The following is a 20,993-nucleotide window of genomic DNA, read 5'->3' on the forward strand; positions in this document are numbered from 1 at the left end:
ACTACTAAACCAAAAATTATTGATTTGATGCCTTTGGCTTGTCGAATGGAAAGAAGGTTGGCATCTAGCTCGAGTTTCCTATCACAGGGTGCAAGATTACAACTTATCAACTCAGCACTAGCCTATATGCCTTTGCATTTTCTCACTACTCTTCAATTACCAGTAGGTTTTACTGGGCAGTTAGACAGGATCTTGAGACAATGCCTGTGGCGAGATAAGGATACTCCTAAACCTTCATTAGATGCTTGGGAGATGGTTTGTAAACCGAAAAAAGTTGGAGGATTGGGAGTGGTGAATTTTCAGAAACAAAATGCAGCTCTCCTCATTAAACACTTGGACAAGTTTTATAACCATGCTGATGTGCCATGGGTGAATCTTATCTGGAATGCACATTATGTGAATAAGGTGCCCCATGCTGAAAATGTAGTTGGGTCTTTCTGGTGGAAAGATATCATTAAATTGGTGGATAATTTCAGGGGGGTCGCTAGAGTCAAGTTGGGGAAAAGAGACACAGTTTTATTCTGGCAGGATAATTGGCAAATAAATGGAGATCACCTTCCTTTTCAGTGTAGATTCCCCAGGCTTTTCTCATTTGCAATCAATCCTCATATTTCAGCTAAACAAGTCTATGAAAGTGATGACATTGTTACTCTTTTTCATTTACCTTTATCCCAGAGAGCTTTTGAGGAGCTTGGTGAGATTCAGAGCTTATTACACGAAAATCCTGTAAGTCTACAGGAGGATGCTTGGGTATACTGTTGGGGGGATAAATATGCTTCAGCAAATTTCTATCAGCATATTCACAAGCATCTGTCAGTACCACCAGTCTTTAAATGGATATGGAAGTCTAGTTGTATCATGAAAACTAAGACATTTGCTTGGTTGCTCTTATCTGATCGTCTAAATACAAGAGATTTGTTGCAGAGAAGGCATTGGCATGTCTCAGATGATACTCATTGTGTGTTATGCCCCCTCAGGTGTTATGAAGATAGAATACATCTATTTTTTCAGTGCAATTTCAGCTGTCAGATTTCGAATTATTTACAGATCAATTGGAATGGGAATGGAGATTCTGATCTACAGGAGGTTATTACTGATGCTAGAAGGAGCTTTGGACATCCTTTTTTCATGGAAGTGCTCATTCGGAATGCAGCTGTTTTTAACAATGAAAGATCCCTTTTTAGAAGATGGAAGGCTGGATTTACTAATGATATTTTCCTTCTGCAGTACAGAATAAAAAGGAAATTTAGAGATAGTTTGCTAACTTGGCTTGCTGCTCTTCCTTAGTTTTGTATATATTCAGATAGGTCTGTGGTGGCTGCTTGCCACCTTCCTTTTTTCTTCCTTTTTTGTATGTTTGGAACTTTGTTCTGGTTGCTCTTTTAATAAAATGCTGGGGGGCTTTTTTGCCCCACAGTCCTCTTTCAAAAAAAAACTGACTTCAATACTTCTTGAAACCAAAGTAACGTACACCGGTTCGGATGTTCCATACTTTTCATTACAAATCGACCGAAGCCTGTCTTATTTATTTCTTATAGCACACTTGATACAATACCGCTCCCTCAAAATATTTGGAGCACAAGATTACGGATATACCTCGATGACACCTCGAACTCCCAGCTTATTGACAATCTTATAGTCGCTAAACCCTGCTTTGGTGAAGATAGCGGCCCAGTCATTTTCATCCCGTTGTTTACCTCTTGTGCATACCAACAGAGCTCTTTTACAGTACCTTGGGATGAATATGGGCCATCCAATCCTTAGATCGAGCCGTGGAGATGGAGGCATACTGCCAGATTTCGGCCGGTCAACACGCGAGCAGTATAGACTGTCCTGCGCCGTTCGGAACCAGCGATGAACGTTGATGAGGGTAATTTAGGAAGTTCATATTTTGTCCCGCAAAGGCAGACTCCATCTCCTACCCCGGTCGATCACTTTGCCCAACCAAAAAATCCCCTCACGCCGCCGACCTGCAACCCCGTCGTCCCTCCTCTCTCTCCGGCCTGAGCAGCGACGGAGACGGGAACCACCCTTCCGAGCCAGGGTCCGGCCGCCGCCGCCGCCGCCAACGCGCAGCCCGCGTATCCCCTCCTCCTCGGTCGATTTGAATGGCCTCACGCCGCCATGGACCTGCAACCCCGTCGTCCCTCCTCTCTCTCCGTCTTGAGCAGCGGCGGATACGGGAATCACCCTTCCGAGCCAGGGTCCGGCCGCCGCCGCCGCCAACGCGCAGCCCCCGTATCCCCTCCTCCTCGGTCGATTTGAATGGCCCCTACAAACTAGGGTTCCGGCCATCGCCGACGCCGACCACCGTGGCGCAGCCGGTCGATCTCCGGCCAAGATGATCCGCAGACATGAAGGTTTCGGAGGGCCGCGGCCCACGTACACCTCTCTCGGACATCCGGTCCCACGTACACCCCTCTCCGCCATTCGGTTCCACGTACACCTCTCTCGGCCATCCGGTCCCATGTATACCTCTCTCGGCCACGATGAATAATTTTACTTTTTAATTAATCGCTTCATACTTTTTTTTCTCAAAGCATTCTTTGCAGGCTCAATGGAAATATGTTATACTTATTTCTGTTTCTTTTGCCATACCCAAACACGTGCTACAAGGCTTACTTATTACTGTAAATAACATGACGCATGCCACAATATAACTTCATTGGAATAGAAAGACCACCATGAGATTCAGGTCGCCCACACAAGTTCAAAAAACCGTAAGCTAATTAATCAAAACCTGGACACTTATCAAAACCTGGACATTTGTTCCAACGAAATATTAAAAATAAGTCTGAACTATATCACCAAATCCAGCGAAATATTAAAAATAAGTCTGAACTATATCAACAAATATGACAACAATACTCGTGTCTTGTCGAAGTAGCATCATTTATTTGTTTTCCACGTCTCATGCATCGGCTTCCATCTCTTATTGTTCTTCGATGGACCACCTTTAGGAATATTTTTTTTTGGATCCAGCACTTTTCCCGTGAAGGTTTGGTCTGCCCCTCAAAAGTATGCAGGCAAAGGACCAAATGATGCCGCCTTATTTTCGCTGTTGTCCTCGCCGACATCTGGCGTAAGACTCTCTAGAAAATCAAGAACCTTCTGTGATTTCTCCGGGCTGCTTGCAGCATTAAATAGAAAGAGATTAGACCTGTTGCTGAGGTTGTGGTAACGATCCATCCGCTCAGACCAATCATGCATATTAGCTTTCCTCTCTGACTCAAATGCTGGCTTGGCTAGCATTGTCCATCTTCTCGAAATACAACAACTAGGAACGCTGATCAAGCCAAGGAACTTCGAACGGAGAATATGTGTGTGCGGGGATCTCCTCTGTCTCCATCTTCGAGGCAGCGACAATTAACTCCCTGGAGCATTGGGCCGGCCATGGTAAGCTTCACATCATAAATGACATCCCTTCTCTCTTTGAGAGCAACAAGCATAAACTACTACAGCATCCTCGCTTGGTCACCTTTGCTACCCCCCATTTTGCAATTGATCTATCTGTCTGCTTCACCTTCTTGAACATCACTCGGAGTATAAATGTTTGCAGAACTTCTCAAAAGTGGTTCAGCATCTAATTCTATAAAAGGTACTCGTCACGTGAAGCTCTAGCATCCAATTCGGCCTCATTCTTGCGTATACGCCTTAAACGATGATCTCGTATGCTCTAACAAATCAGCAAGTGACATTCGCCTATCCAAATTCTTATGAATCCTAGAGTTTAGACTTTCACTACGCTGATTACTCTGCATCCCAAGAAAATATCTATCTTTGGTATAGGCTCTAGACCACTTCTTCCGTAGCTCGTACATCCTATTAATCCATGCATCTTTTTTCGAGATTTCATACTCCTCCGGAAAATCTGCCCAACGACTCTCGAACTCGTCGACATTCCTGTAGTAATAAACAAATTTTCTAAAATCGCTGAGCTTTGTTTTGCGGAGATGGCGTATCATGTTTTGCTCGATGTGCCAGCTACACAACCTGTGATCTCCATTAGGAAATACTTTCGAGATTGCCCTTGCCATAGCATGGTCACCATCGGTGATTACTGACCTAGGATGGTTCTGCTGCGCCGACTCCAAAAATGCTTCAAGCAACCACACATAAGATTTCGTTTTCTCATCTGACACAATACCAAATCCAAACACAGTCGTGCTACGATGGTGGTTCACACCAATGAAGGGGACAAACGGAAGATTGTATTTGTTCACACGGTATGTGCTATCAAAGACCACGACACCACCAAAGGCATCGTAATCCATCCGACACTGTGCGTCTGCCCAAAATATGTTTTCCAGGTGCCCTTCACTATCAGTGATGTGCTTGTAAAAGAATTCTGGATCTTTCTCTTGTCTTGCAGCCATATAATTGAGCATAAATTCAGCATCACGACCTTCAATCCTTTCCTTCTTGTACTTGGCAAAAAAATTATAGAGATCCCGAGGTACAAAGCCTACCTTCTCGGGGCCACCATGCTGCTTCTCCATTACTTCCATAATCTCGTGTGTTCGAAGGCCACCAATCCCATACTCAATGGCATCAGCCTTTTGAGCGTCATTCAACCCACGATGAGACCTTATGAAAGTTGTCTGATCACCAATGGCGAGTGGATGGTTATGTTCAACCACGAAATCTTTTACAAACCATTCTCCACTTTCCATAGACATCTCGATCTCCATCCGAGCACCGCATCCACAACGCGAAAGTGGCCGAGGTGTTCGTTTTCGTTTAGTTTTTTCAAAGTGCTTCCTTGCCCGATATCCTTCTTTGGAGCACACATAAAGACGCCGGAAAGCTATGTTCGTGCCTGGCTTCTTAGTCAGCTCTTCTTTTCTAACACCAAACCCCTTGGACTTAGCATATGCATTGTAGTACTTGTAACCTTCTTCCTCGCTACTAAAAGTTTCATTAACCACCATATCGTGCTCTTCATTGTCCTCCATGCCCTCCATGACGTAAACTGCAGTTATGAATCAAAGCCATATTATTACAAGTCTGATAGTAAAACTAACACATGTTTCAGTATGAATATGTAATCAGTACCATTCAGTGCTTGAAGTTATGCTTTATAGTTTTTTTTTCGAAATGGGGAGAAAGACCCCTGCCTCTGCATGCTTTATAGTTTTTAATGCGACAATAAACTGTTGGCAACAAAAATGTAATGCTAGACCAGTCATGCTGCTACTCTTACAGGATTTCATGAATTAAATGTTCCTAAAACATTGCGGCTACTTATGGAAAATACCAATTGTTTCTCATAGTTTCAGTTGGTCACACCATACTAATCTCAAGTGAATTTGATGTCACATACCCTGGTTGAATATTTGAAAATAGTTTATGTTCCTATTTGTGCCATTCCGATACAATTTTTCTGGGTCTGAACATTACTTTCATCAATTTATTGTCTGCTTTTTGTCAGTCCATATTCTTACCAAAACAGAAGCTGATGCTGGACCTAGGACGGTTAAAGATCTAATTTAGCTTGCAACTAAAATTTTGCATTGCTCCTTGAACTTGTGATAAATATTTATCTGACTGCATTACTCTGATTTAGGTTTACTGAGAAAAATATACTGAGGATTTATCCCAATGGTACAAGGATTAATTCTTCTACGGAGTAACTATGATCCAGTAAATGCCTGGAGACTGGAGTCATGGTGCTCAGATGGTTGCATTCAACATGCAGGTTAGTTTACGATTCTTAACTGCTATGATTCATGATGGATCTGCACAGCGACTCAATCAACCTATAGATTCAGTTTATAAATCTGCTAACAGCACCCATGCAACACGAAAAGAAGTAAATACTATTATCGAATTTTGTAATCTTAACTACAAAGCTTGTTGATATAATCTAACTTCATCTCAGAGTTTATATTTACTTACGCTGAGATTTCCCGGATCAGGACCAGGAGAGGCTGCGGCCTGTTCGATAAGCGCGCGACGAGCGGGTGACCTGGCTGGCGGGCGGCGGACTGGGTTGAACACAGCGGCGATGCTGCGGCAAGGTCGACACGCTGAGGTTTCCCGGATCAGGACCCGGAGAGGCTGCGGCGGGTGACCTGGCTGGCGGGCGGCGGACAGGGTTGACCACAGCGGCGATGGCTGGTGGTGGCGGCAAGACGCGGCGGCGCCGACGCTGCGGCAAGGTCGACGAGCGGGTGACCTGGCTGGCAGCGGCACCGGTGGCGTGAGGAGATGGCGTGAGGAGAAACGCTAATGAGCTATCGTGTGAGGAGATACACGACCTGGAACTTGTCCATCAGATTCGTTTCAAGTTTTTTTTACCCCACTAATTAAAACAGATGGAATTGTCTATTATACCCTTATCAAATACTGCAGCCTGCAGTATGGGGTACCGTAAAAACTCTCTACCAACATGAGCATATCCATCAGCATTTGGGTTTCCAGCATTGTCCCTGAAGCAGAGCCGACCACTATATCTATGACGATCACCTTTCCTCCCATTTCACGGGAAGGAATGGCCTTTTTGCAATGAGATAGGATATTGATGCAGTCCTCATCACTCCAAAAGTGCAGAACAAGCTAGCATGAAGAAAATCCCATATTGTCAAGCAGTGATAAATTCAGGACATTAAGTTTATGAGCTGCATATGTCTTTATTAGTAGATGTTATATATTTGAACAAAGTTACTAATATGGCAAAAAAAAATGTCAAAATTGGACAGACCAAAGTCTACGTGAAGATAGAACACATTGAAGTCTATATTAAAAAAGTGTAGAGACACAACAGTTCATACCTTGAGCAACACAGCTTGAGCGGGTGGGATGGAGTGGCATAGGTCACCGGCGACATAGTTAACGGCATCACTCGGCGGGGCTTTCTCGATGACCTTTGGAAGGTCCAACACGTGGCACTTGATATGTGGGAAGGCTTGGACGATGGCCCTGGCCGTCGTTCCATCGCCACCACAACAGTCAGTGAGGGACTCCAGTCCCTTGAATAGGTCATGGCATTCCCGCAATATCGTGCCGATCCCGAGATGGTCATGGGCGGCCAAAGCCTCATGGAACACCTTGTCCGACTCTGGGTCGAGGAGTGCCATGCTCTCCTCGAAGAGCGCCGCACCGTGCACATGCTCAAATGGCGACGGCAATGGTGGTGGGACGTCCTTCTTGAACCAGTCGGCAAGCCCCAAGGCGGCCTCCAAGTAATGCCGTGAGCTCGTGGCGAGCACGATTGCCTTCTGGCTAGCCTCACCGTCGACGACTATGCCATCTACCAGGAGGTACGATACCGCGTTAAGGCAGTAGACCCCTGCCTCGGTAGACGCCAGGGTGCCCGACGTGACCAGCATCCGCAAGAGACGGCCGAGGTATGGCGTCTTCGACGGCGGGAGGGACAGTGCGGTGACCAGATCGGGCAGCGATGTCGTGCCACCGAGACGGTGGATCGCAGTAGGGATGCCCAGCTGGATTGCGCACCTGAGTGCCATGGGCGTGAGGAAGCACAGGCTCTGGCGCCACAGGTCGGCCTGCGCCTGGATAAGCTGGGCGTCGGTGGGCACTGCCATGGTGGGGACCTGAGCTGCCATTGCTATGTCGATCTTTGAACGTAGTGTCTTGTGTGTGTGGAATAAACTGCTTAGGCGGGAGCACATATATATACCATGCAAAAGCTACTTGTACGTACTAGTACCTACCAGCACTTAATGTTGATGTAATTATTCGCTCGTCGAAAACGCGGATGCTATTGATTCAGTCTTTCTTCTTGGAAAATATTGATCCAGCTTATCTGCGCACGAAAAAGCGTTTAGATACATAGAAATCTAGATAAATCTGAATCATTTATTTTCGGATGAAGGGAGTAAAGTTTTTGTTTGTTGAAGAGAAAGCATTAAGGAAAGCACTATGATATTCATAAGCTCAAGCTTGCGGTATATATTTTCTTTCCTATTTTGAGTCCGAGCAGCAATGTGTCTGCTGTTGGTTGCAGTGTGGAGCCCAAAGGCCCTACTTATCCTAACAGAAACCAATAGACATCGTCATAAAAACTAGATAACGTTTTCTGAGGTCCATTGACTACCAATCTACTATTTATAAAAGTGGTTGAGAACACTAGCAACTTCTAAATTAATTTATAGTATGTTGCATGTGCTAACAAAGTTGATCAACATACACAATTATGCAATATATTGCCCACAAAAATGCTACTCCCTCCGTCCCAAAATGTAAGGCGTCTAAGGATTGGTCAAAAGTTAAACCTTACAAACTTTACTAAATATTTAGAAAAAAAACATTTACATCTACAATATCAAATTGACATATTAAGAAAATATACTTTAGGGTGAATCTATTGATAATGATTTAGTATTGTAAATATTTATTTTTTGTGTATAAACTTGGTCAAACTTTAAAAACATTGACTTTTAACTAATCCTTAGACGCCTTATATTTTGGGACGGATGGAGTACCGTACATCCTCCTCTCATTTGCATAAACAGCAAGTCAGAAATTCAATCCACACTGGACTCGCTACGGGAAAAACAGGGGTTGCCGTGCAGCAAATCATTGCCTTGAGTTCTTTGCCGTGAGCACCGAGCAGAACGCACGGCAAAGAAAAGGTGCATGAAAACATCGGAAGAGAGCGCACGGCAAAGAAGCGGTGCACGACAAAGTCTGAAGATAGCGCACGGCAAAGAAATCTTCACGGCAATGGTCCAACACACCGCACGGAAAAGATTAGATGCACGGCAAAGGCATTGGGCATTGCCGTGCCTCACCCTTTGCCATGCGCGCAGCTGGGATGCATGGCAACGCATCCTTTGCCGTGCGTTCTTGCCTTTGCCATGCGTCATATGACATTTTCCTTTGTTTTTCTCTCTACTTTATTTCATCTAATACTTATATTTATTTTTTAATTAGTTTTACTTTTTGTTGACTATTTAATAATGTTTCTTAAGACAATGTGTATATATACCCATACTATTTGCAATAAAAAAGTTCTCTCCATCTTCATCCCCCACATATATCAGGGTTTCAGAGCAATCCGCGCTTCGGAGAATCTGCTAAGTGTTATAGCCCGAATGTGAGGAAGGTCACACCGGGGAGCTATTTTTGCACCATTACACCTTTCACCACACTTTCACACATATCATAGGTCCATATGCATGTTTTGGTGGGATTCTGGTGCTCCGGCGGTCATTCTCCTGTCACTTCCACCACACTTTCACACATATCATAGGTCCACGTGTCGTCAGCCTGTGCTCCTGGCACACAAGAGGGTGTGCCTGGAGGAGGCTTTGCCGTGCACGCAGGGGACAGGGCGCACGACAAAGCATTGTTGCCCGACACTGCGCGGACGCACGACAAAGCCCCAACGCACGGCAACGACGGCGATGCACGGCAGCGTCTGAGCGCACGACAAAGAAAATCGAGCGCACAGCAAAGATTTCCATCACGGCAACGCGCTGGGCGCACGGCAGCGATCGAGGCACACAGCAAAGACTTTGACGTGCAACGTTGGCGAGCCGCACGGCAAAGAAGTCATTGCCGTCTACGGCACTGTCGTGCGATCTTTGCCGTGCGGCGTCGCACGACAAAGGCTTTGTCGTGCATATAGGGCTCTTTGCCGTGCAAATCATTGCATGGCGAAGTGTTGTTTTCCCGTAGTGACTGCCATAAACATAGATATGTGCTCTTTGCATGGAGCACGTGGAAGTAGCGGCGGTCTTGGCAGTTTGGCCACACTTATCAAGGTGTCATAGTGAAGTAGTCGTACATCACCGACAGGGAAGAGGTTTCGCTTAGAAGCAGTCTCGTTCAGAAGCTTCTTACAAACCTAGCTTATCTCGTTCGTCATTCAGTGTTGGTTCCCGGGAAACGGATTACTGAAGTAGTTTGGAGTAGCGGAAGACTCAAAACCAGGTGGTTGTTGTATGTAAACCTCCTCTTCCAGAACACCATCAAGGAACGTGTTCTTGACATCTAACTGCCGTAAGCTCCAACCTCGAGAGACAGAAATAGAAAGCACAAGCCTGATAGTAGCAATTTTAACAACAGGACTGAAGGTATCTTCATATTCTATGCCATACCGTTGCTTGAACCCTTTAGCAACAAGTCGCGTGATACGTTGCAAACGTATCTAAAAAATTTGATGCTCCATGTTTGTTTTACACCAATTTCTATATGTTTTGTTTACACTTCGTGGTATTTTTATACATTTTATGGAACTAACCTATTAACAAGATGCCACAGTGCGTTCCTGTTTTCTGTTGTTTTTGTATTTCAGAAAAATTGTACAGGAAATATTCTCGAAATTGGACGAAACAAATGCAAAAGTTCCTATTTTGATGTCACGAAGACAGAGTCCAAAAGGGGGGACGGAGAAGAGCCAGGAAGTGGCCACACCACCCCTAGGTGCGACCCACCCCTGGCCGCATCTAGGTATGGTGAGGGACCCTCGGGTGCCCACCGACCTCGCCCTTTCGCTTATAAATTCACATCCTCAGGAAAAACCTAAACACCCGAGCCTCCATCCACGAAAAGTTCCGTAGCTGCCGCCATCGTCGACCCTATTTCGGGAGGGTTCTGAAGCTCTTCCCAGCACCCTGCCGGAGAGGGACATCATCACCGGAGGCCACTTCATCACCATGCCCGCCTCCGAAGTGATGCATGAGTAGTTCATCTCTGGACTACGGGACCATACCAGTAGCTAGATGGTTGTCTTCTCCTCTATATGCTTCATGTTTAGATCTTGTGAGCTACCTACTATGATCAAGATCATCTTTATGTAATGCTACATGTTGTGTTTGCTGGGATCCGGTGTATATTGAATACTATGGTTGAGTTGATTATAGACATGTTTATATGTTATTTTTGATCTTGCATGCTCTCCGTTGCTAGTAGATGCTCCGACCAAGTATGTGCTTGTGACTCCAAGAGGGAATATTTATGCTCGATAGTGGGTTCATGCCTCTAGTAATCTAGGAGAGTGACAGTAACTCCCGAGGTTGTAGATGTGATGTTGCTAGTAGGGAGAAAACAATAATGCTTTATCCAAGGATAATTTTATTGTTTACTTTACCGATTTTACTAGAAAAAGGGCGTCCTTTAGGGGAGGGCGCTCAGCTTTGCACCGCTGCTGACAAGTGGCACGACCTGGTGCGTTTGAAGCCCCCGCAGATCATCCCCAGCGCGACACGTGGCGGCCGCGGAGTAGGTCGTTCCATGAATTTTCCCTTTTTCCGTAGATTCGAATACGAAAACTGAAATATCTTGCAAACCGACTGTCCAAATAAATTTTTGTTTTCATGGTTGTGCTAGTCGCGTCGAGATCTACAAAACTAGATCCATCTTGATAGGTTTGAACGAACTTTTTTTGAACTGCCTTTCATGACTCGGTTGCACTGCCTTGCGTCGCTTTTGCACCGCACAGTGTCACGGAAGTGCACCGCCGTGCACTGCTTTTCTGTACCATGTTGCACTGCCTTGGATTCCATTGCACCGCGTGGTGTCCTGGTAGTGCATTGCCCGTGTATTTGCCTTTTTGCACCACGTTGCACTGCCTTGAGTCGGTTTTGCACCGCACCGTGTCCTGGCAGTGCACCGCTCATGCACTACCTTTTTGTACAGCGTTGCACTGCCTTGGCTCGCTTTGCACCGCACAGGATCCTCGGAGTGCACCGCCCGTGCACTGCCTTTTTGTACGGCGTTGCACTGCCTTGGATAGCTTTGCACACCGTAGGATCCTCGGAGTCCACCGCCCGTTTACTGCCTTTTTGTACGGCGTTGCACTGTCTTTTGGCTCTCTTTGCACCGCGCAGGGTCCTCGAAGTGTACCACTCGTGCACTGTCTTTTTGTACGGCGTTGCACTGTCTTGGATCGCTTTGCACCGCGCGAGGTCCTGGCAGTGCATCACATCGGCGTTTTCTTTTTTTGTATCATGTTGCACTGCCTTGGATCGCGTGTGCACCGTGCGGTGTTGTGGCAGTGCATTGCTCGTGATGCACTGTTTTTTTTTCTCTTTTTTTAATGACGCGGGGTAGGTAAAAGTGTAGACCGTTTAAATATGGATAGTTGGACATGGGGACAGACTGCTGTTGCGCAGCCACGTGTCAAGCACCGAGCGGCCCCGTGCGCGTCATCCCACGCGCTGACGCGGAGCGAAGAGCATGTGCGCATACTAGTCGCTCCCTTACTTTACACACTTTACTTAATGCAATAATCTGTTGCTTGCAACTTAATACCTAAAGTTATTCGGATGATATCCTGAGGGTGGATTATTAGTCATAGATGCAGTTGGATTACGATCTATGAATCTTGTTGTAATGCCCAAATGAATCTCATAGTAATCATCTTGTCTTGTATGGTCTTTATTCTATCAATCGCCCAGCTGTAATTTGTTTACCCGGCATGTTATTTATCTTTATGGAGAGACACCTCTAGTGAACCATGGACCCCGGTTCTTTCTTTTACACTGATAAAACCATCTACTGCAAATACCTATTCTCTTTATTTCAATGAAAATAAACATATCTTTCCATGCTATACGTCTAATCCTTTGTTTTCAGCAAAACCAGTGAGATTGACAACCTCACTATAAGTTGGGGCAAAGTTTTTTGGTTGTGTTGTGTGCAGGTTCCACGTTATTGCCGACACCGGTAGTGCGCCCTGCCTAAGTCTGCTAGCAACACCCTTAGAAGTGATTTATTTATCCTACTGGTCGATAAACCTTGGTTTCTTACTGAAGGAAAACTTGCTTATGTGCTCATCATACCTTCTTCTTGGGGTTTCCCAACTGCATACTCTGCACAACATCAACATCTTTTCTGGCGCCGTTGTCGGTGAGAAAGAGGATTTCTGCAAGGGGAGTCTCTCGTCTTCAATCTCTTTACTTTGTTATCATTTTGCTTAGTTTATTTTTACTTTGTCTTGTTTGCTTCTTTTTTATCAAAAACACAAACATATTAGTTTATGTTATAGTTTTTATTTCTGTTGCTCTGTTTAATCTTGCTAAAATGAGTAATCCTGGGAACACTAAGTGTTGTGACTTTACTAGCACAAACAATAATGGTTTCATTTGTACACCTATGGCTCCACCTGATCGTGAAGCAGATTTCTATGAAATTAAACCTGCTTTGTTAAATCTTGTTATGAGAGAACAATTTTCTGGTGTTAGTACTGATAATGTTGCTTCTCACCTTAATAAATTTTTTGAACTTTGTGAGATGCAAAAGTATAAGGATGTAGATGGAGACATTATTAAACTGAAATTGTTTCCTTTCTCTTTGAGAGGGAGAGCTAAAGATTGGTTGCTATCTTTGCCTAGAAATAGTATTGATTCTTGGGTTAAATGCAAAGATGCTTTCATTGGAAAATTGTATCCTCCTGCTAAGATTATATCCTTGAGAAGTGACGTAATGAAATTTAAACAATTTGATAATGAACATGTTTCTCAAGCTTGGGAAAGAATGAAATCTTTGGTAAAGAATTGTCCCACTCATGGACTGCCTACTTGGATGATCATCCAAACTGTTTATGCAAGACTGATTTTTTCTTCAAGAAACCGTCTGGATTCAGTTGCTGGAGGTACCTTTATGTCCATCACTTTGGGGGCTGCAACAATACTCCTTGATGATATGATGATAAATTATTCTGAATGGCACACCGAGAGGGCTCCACAAGGTAAGAAGGTAAATTTTGTTGAAGAAACCTGTTCCTTGAGTAATAAGATTGATACCATTATGTCTATGCTTGTTATTGGTAAAGCTCATGTTGATCCAAATAATATTCCTTTAACCTCTTTGGTTGCTCAAGAAGAGCATGTTGATGTGAACTTCATTAAAGGCAATAATTTTAACAACAATGCATATAGGAATAATTTTGGTAGTAACAATTATAGGCCATATCCTTCTAATAATGGTAATAGTTATGGCAATTCTTATGGTAATTCCTAAAACAACAATAGAAGTGCACTCTCTGATCTTGAAGTCATGCTTAAGGACTTTATTAGTAAACAAACCGCTTTTAATTAGTCTGTTGAGCAAAAGTTTGGTAAAATTGATGTTCTTGCTTCTAAAGTTGATAGCCTTGATCTTGATGTTGAACTTCTTAAACTAAAATTTATGCCTCATGATGTTAAAGAAAGCAAGACTTTGAATGCCATTCAAGTTAGAATTGATGAAAATGTTAGGATGTTGGCTGAATTACATGCTAGGTGGGAAAGAGAGGATGAAATTGCTAGAAATAATAGTAGGACTAAAGTGTGTACCTTTAACACTACTAGTAGTGCTGAAGTCTCAAATGTTAGCAAACCTCCTACTATTAATGGTAAAATAATTGGTGTAAGAAAAGTCCACACTCCTTCTACAAACTTGTCTAGAACCACTGAAAATGTTTCTGATAAGAGTGCTGAAATTTTTCGAAGTATGGGAGACAATAGTCCTTTTACCTTTGATAATAATGTATTTGATTTTGATGGTTGCAATATCTCTGAATTAATTATGTTCCTACAAAAGCTTGCTAGAAGTCCTAATGCTAGTGCTATAAATATGGCTTTCACACAACATAGAAGTTAAAATATGAAGCTTATATTCCTAGGAAGTTAGAAGATGGTTGGGATCCCATCATTAAGATGAAACTGACTGACTTTGATTTCAATGCTTTATGTGATCTTGGTGCGACCATCTTTTTTATGCCTAGAAAAATTTATGATATACTTGATTTGTGATACGTCTCAAACGTATCTATAATTTCTTATGTTCCATGCTACTTTTATGATGATACTCACATGTTTTATACACACTTTATGTCGTTATTATGCATTTTCCGGCACTAACCTATTGACGAGATGCCGAAGAGCCAGTTGCTGTTTTCTGCTGTTTTTGGTTTCAGAAATCCTACAAAGGAAATATTCTCGGAATTGGACGAAATCAACGCCCAGGGTCTTATTTTTCCACGAAGCTTCCAGAAGACCGAAGGAGTTACGAAGTGGGGCGACGAGGCGCCGCCACACTAGGGCCGCGCGGTCTAAGGGGGGCCCGCGCCGCCCTAGTGTGTGGGCCCCTCGTGACGCCTCCGACTCCACCCTTCCGCCTACTTAAAGCCTTCGTCGCGAAAACCCCAGTACCGAGAGCCACGATACGGAAAACCTTCCAGAGACGCCGTTGTCGCCAATCCCATCTCGGGGGATTCAGGAGATCGCCTCCGGCACCCTGCCGGAGAGGGGAATCATCTCCCGGAGGTCTCTTCATCACCATGATCGCCTCCGGATCGATGTGTGAGTATTTCACCCCTGGACTATGGGTCCATAGCAGTAGCTAGATGGTTGTCTTCTCCTCATTGTGCTATCATGTTAGATCTTGTGAGCTGCCTATCATGATCAAGATCATCTATTTGTAATGCTACATGTTGTGTTTGTTGGGATCCGATGAATATTGAATACTATGTCAAGTTGATTATCAATCTATCATATATGTTGTTTATGTTCTTGCATGCTCTCCGTTGCTAGTAGAGGCTCTGGCCAACTTGATACTTGTAACTCCAAGAGGGAGTATTTATGCTCGATAGTGGGTTCATGCCTCCATTGAATGCGGGACGAGTGACAGAAAGTTCTAAGGTTGTGGATGTGCTGTTGCCACTAGGGATAAAACATCAATGCTTTGTCTAAGGATATTTGTGTTGATTACATTACGCACCAAACTTAATGCAATTGTATGTTGTTTGCAACTTAATACTGGAAGGGGTTCGGATGATAACCTGAAGGTGGACTTTTTAGGCATAGATGCATGCTGGATAGCGGTCTATGTACTTTGTCGTAATGCCCTGACTAAATCTCATAGTAATCATCATGATATATGTATGTGCATTGTTATGTCTTCTTTATTTGTCAATTGCCCAACTGTATTTTTTTCACCCAACATGCATTTATCTTATGGGAGAGACACCACTAGTGAACTGTGGATCCTGGTCCATTCTTTACATCTGAAATACAATCTACTGCAATACTTGTTCTTTACTTTTCTTCGCAAACAAACACCATCTTCCACACTATACATCTAATCCTTTGTTTACAGCAAGCCGGTGAGATTGACAACCTCACTGTTACGTTGGGGTAAAGTACTTTGATTGTGTTGTGCAGGTTCCACGTTGGCGTCGGAATCCCTGGTGTTGCGTCGCACTACACTCCGCCACCAACAACCTTCACGTGCTCCTTGACTCCTACTGGTTCGATAACCTTGGTTTCTTACTGAGGGAAAACTTGCTGCTGTACGCATCACACCTTCCTCTTGGGGTTCCCAACGGACGTGTGTCTTGCACGTTATCAAGCTCTTTTTCTGGCGCCGTTGCCGGGGAGATCAAGACACGCTGCAAGGGGAGTCTCCCACATCCAATCTCTTTACTTTGTTTTTGTCTTGCTTTATTTTATTTACTGCTTTGTTTGCTCTCTATATCAAAAACACAAAAAAATTAGGTGCTAGCTTTACTTTATTTACTGTCTTTCTCTCTATATTAAAAACACAAAAAAATTAGCTACTCGCATTTACTTTATTTTATTATCATGACTAGTCATGTAGTTGTTACTCTATCACCTGAGGAATCGATCTTTACTTTTAAACAAGGTGGTGAAGAGAGTTTTAAAGAAGCTTGGTCTAGAATTTTTGATTCTTATAGTAAAACTGAACCTAAAATGACTCTAAGTTTGCTTCTTAGTAACTTTTATTTTGGGCTTATTCTTCGCTATAGATATGCCTTAGATGCTGTAGTGGGAGGAGATTTCCTTCGCTGTGATGGGGATCAAGCTTTTAATGCCATAAAAAAATTGGTTACATCATCTAGCTCCGATAATAATTTTGATCCATCTCTTGTTAGTATTTATAATAGATTGAACACTCTTGAGACAAGTGTATCTTGCTTAAAAGAAGGGTATGGTCGGATTCGTGAGCATTTTGATTATGTTCCAATAAACTCTGAACCTTCAATGTGGGACCCTACTATTAAAGTTACTATTGATGGTAAAAAATTTAATGCCCGTTGTGATATTATGACTGAATTTTTGCCTTATGCCTGAAAGTATTTATGAATCTTTGACACTTTGGGGACTTACTGAAGGTGGAGAAGGAATAACTCTTACTGATAACTCTGTTATAATTCCTAAGGGAATAGCTGAAGGAGTATTCACAACCCTTCTTGGAAGAACGGTATCCACTGATTATCTCGTTATTGAATGTGTAGGGACAGGACAAATCACACTTGGAAGATCCCTGCTGAAACTCTTGGGAGCAACCATAGATGTGGGGAAAGGCACTCTAAATTCCTCTATACCGGGATGTGGTCATATATTCCCTAAACCAAAGAGTAAGAATAAGAGTAAGAAGGGTAGGCGCAAAGCCCCTGGTAAGAATGCCAATGCTTCATCTCTTGATAATACTTGATTCACACTTTCTGCGCCTAGCTGAAAGGCGTTAAAGAAAAACGCTTATGGGAGACAACCCATTATTTTACTTCTGCACTTTTATTTTATATTTGAGTCTTGGAAGTTGTTACTACTGTAGCAACCTCTCCTTATCTTTATTTTATTGCATTGTTGTGCCAAGTAAAGTCTTTGATAGTAAAGTCAATACTAGATTTGGATTACTGCGCAGAAACAGATTTCTTGCTGTCACGAAATTGAGCAGCCCCTGCTGTATAAAATTTAGAAAAATCTGCCAATTTACGTGTGTGATCCTCAGATATGTACGCAACTTTCATTAAATATGAGCATTTTCATCTGAGCAAGTTAAGTGCCCCTGAAAAATTCGTCTTTACGGACTGTTCTGTTTTGATAGATTCTGCCTTTTATTTCGCATTGCCTGTTTTGCTATGTTTGATGGATTTCTTTGTTCCATTAACTTTCAGTAGCTTTGTGCAATGTCCAGAAGTGTTAAGAATGATTATGTCACCTCTAAATATATGAATTTTCAATTATGCACTAACCCTCTAATGAGTTTGTTTTGAGTTTGGTGTGGAGGAAGTTTTCAAGGGTCAAGAGAGGAGGACGATACAATATGATCAAGAAGAGTGAAAAGTCTAAGCTTGGGGATGCCCCCGGGTTCATCCCTGCATATTTTAAGAAGACTCAAGCATCTAAGCTTGGGGATGCCCAAGGCATCCCTTCTTCATCGACAACTTATCAGGTCACCTCTACTGAAACTATATTTTTATTTCGTCACATCTTATGTGCTTTACTTGGAGCGTCTGTTTGTTTTTGTTTTTGTTTCTGTTTGAATAACACCGGATCCTAGCATTCTTTGTTTGGGAGAGAAACACGCTCTGCTGTTTCGTATGAACACATATGTTCTTAGCTTTACTTTTAATGTTCATGGCGAAGGTTGAAACTGCTTCGTTCATTGTTATATGGTTGGAAACAGAAAATGCTTCATGTGGTAATTGGTATAATGTCTTGAATAATTTGATACTTGGCAATTGTTGTGCTCATATATATCATGTTTAAGCTCTTGCATCATGTACTTTGCACCTATTAATGAAGAACTACATAGAGCTTGTTAAAATTTGGTTTGCATGATTGATCTCTAGAGTCTAGATATTTTCTGGTTAAAGTGTTTGAACAACAAGGAGACGATGTAAAGTCTTATAATGCTTGCAATATGTTCATATGTAAGCTTTGCTGCACCGTTTTATACTTGAGTTCGCTTCAAACAACCTTGCTAGCCTAGCCTTGTATTGAGAGGAATTCTTCTCGTGCATCCAAATCCTTGAGCCAAAAACTATGCCATTTGTGTCCACCATACCTACCTACTATATGGTATTTCTCTGCCATTCCAAAGTAAATTACTTGAGTGCTACCTTTAAAAATTCTATCCTTTGTCTTTGCAATATATAGCTCATGGGAAAATAGCCTTAAAAACTATTGTGGTGAAGAATATGTAGCTATGTATCTTATTTCTTAATAAGTTGCTTGTTGAGCGGTAACCATGTTTACGGGGACGCCATCAACTATTACACCTTTGTTGAATATCATGTGAGTTGCTATGCATGTTCGTCTTGTCTGAAGTAAGGGCGATTTTCATGATCAAATGGTTTGAGTATGCATATTGTTAGAGAAGAACATTGGGCCGCTAACTAAAGCCATGATCCATGGTGGAAGTTTCAGTGTGGGCAATCAATCCTCAAATCTCTTATGAGGATATTATCTGTTGTTGAATGCTTATGCATTAAAGAGGAGTCCATTATCTGTTGTCTATGTTGTCCCGGTATGGATGTCTAAGTTGAGAATAATCAAAAAGCGAGAAATCCAATGCGAACTTTCTCCTTAGACCTTTGTACGAGCGGCATAGAGGTACCCCTTTGTGACACTTGGTTGAAACATATGCTATGCAATGATAATCCATGTTAATCCAAGCTAATTAGGACAAGGTGCGAGCACTATTGGTAAACTATGCATGAGGCTTGCAACTTATAGGATATCTTATACATAACACATATGATTTATTACTACCGTTGACAAAATTGTTTCTATGTTTTCAAAATGAAAAGCTCTAGCACAAAAATAGTAATCCATGCTTCCCTCTGCGAAGGGCCATTCTTCTACTTTATGGTTGAGTCAGTTTACCTATTCCTTCTATCTTAGAAGCAAACACTTGTATCAACTGTGTGCATTGGTTCTTACATGTTTACCTATTGCACTGGTTATATTACTTTGTGTTGACAATTATCCATGAGATATATATGTTGAAGTTGAAAGCAACCGCTGAAACTTATATCTTCCTTTGTGTTGCTTCAAAGCTTTCTACTAAGAATTTATTGCTTTATGAGTTAACTCTTATGCAAGTCTTATTGATGCTTGTCTTGAAAGTATTATTCATGAAAAGTCTTTGCTATATGATTCATTTGTTTATTCATTGTCTTCACCATTGCTTCGAATCGTTGCATTCATCTCATATGCTTTACAATAGTATTGATCAAGATTATGATAGCATGTCACTTCAGAAATTATCCTTGTTATCGTTTACCTACTCGAGGGCGAGTAGGAACTAAGCTTGGGGATGCTTGATACGTCTCAAACGTATCTATAATTTATTATGTTGCATACTACTTTTATGATGATACTCACATGTTTTATACACACTTTATGTCGTTATTATGCATTTTCCGGCACTAACCTATTGACGAGATGCCGAAGAGCCGGTTGCTTGTTTTACGCTGTTTTTGGTTTCAGAAATCCTACAAAGGAAATATTCTCGGAATTGGACGAAATCAACGCCCAGGGTCTTATTTTTCCACGAAGCTTCCAGAAGACCGAAGGAGTTACGAAGTGGGGCGACGAGGCGCCGCCACACTAGGGACGCGCGGCCTAAAGGGGGCCCGCGCCGCCCTAGTGTGTGGGCCCCTCGTGACGCCTCCGACTCCACCCTTTCGCCTACTTAAAGCCTTCGTCGCGAAAACCCCAGTACCGAGAACCACGATACGGAAAACCTTCCAGAGACGCCGCCGCCGCCAATCCCATCTCGGGGGATTCAGGAGATCGCCTTCGGCACCCTGCCGGAGAGGGGAATCATCTCCCGGAGGTCTCTTCATCACCATGATCGCCTCCGGATCGATTTGTGAGTAGTTCACCCCTGGCTATGGGTCCATAGCAGTAGCTAGATGGTTGTCTTCTCCTCATTGTGCTATCATGTTAGATCTTGTGAGCTGCATATCATGATCAAGATCATCTATTTGTAATGCTACATGTTGTGTTTGTTGGGATCCGATGAATATTGAATACTATGTCAAGTTGATTATCAATCTATCATATATGTTGTTTATGTTCTTGCATGCTCTCCGTTGCTAGTAGAGGCTCTGGCCAAGTTGATACTTGTAACTCCAAGAGGGAGTATTTATGCTCGATAGTGGGTTCATGCCTCCATTGAATGCGGGACGGTGGACGGAAAGTTCTAAGGTTGTGGATGTACTAGGGATAAAACATCAATGCTTTGTCTAAGGATATTTGTGTTGATTACATTACGCACCATACTTA

At 42.9% G+C, this 20,993-nt stretch overlaps 2 protein-coding genes across 2 annotated transcripts; both read right to left on the minus strand.

Annotated features, from left to right (window-relative positions):
* Positions 1–1,436: 1,436 nt before the first annotated feature.
* On the minus strand, positions 1,437–7,568 carry LOC124703443 (probable O-methyltransferase 2). The gene is made up of 3 exons (XM_047235655.1): positions 6,774–7,568; positions 6,388–6,558; positions 1,437–1,710 (listed from the first exon to the last, which is right to left on the minus strand). The coding sequence occupies exons 1-3, from the start codon at positions 7,566–7,568 to the stop codon at positions 1,585–1,587; spliced, it is 1,092 nt and encodes a 363-aa protein (XP_047091611.1). The 3' UTR covers positions 1,437–1,584.
* On the minus strand, positions 4,121–5,195 carry LOC124703444 (protein FAR1-RELATED SEQUENCE 5-like). Its single transcript, XM_047235656.1, has 2 exons — positions 4,470–5,195; positions 4,121–4,365 (listed from the first exon to the last, which is right to left on the minus strand). The coding sequence occupies exons 1-2, from the start codon at positions 4,962–4,964 to the stop codon at positions 4,324–4,326; spliced, it is 537 nt and encodes a 178-aa protein (XP_047091612.1). The 5' UTR covers positions 4,965–5,195; the 3' UTR covers positions 4,121–4,323.
* Positions 7,569–20,993: the final 13,425 nt, after the last annotated feature.

Source organism: Lolium rigidum, chromosome 3, assembly GCF_022539505.1.
Source record: "Lolium rigidum isolate FL_2022 chromosome 3, APGP_CSIRO_Lrig_0.1, whole genome shotgun sequence".
NCBI lineage: Eukaryota > Viridiplantae > Streptophyta > Magnoliopsida > Poales > Poaceae > Lolium > Lolium rigidum.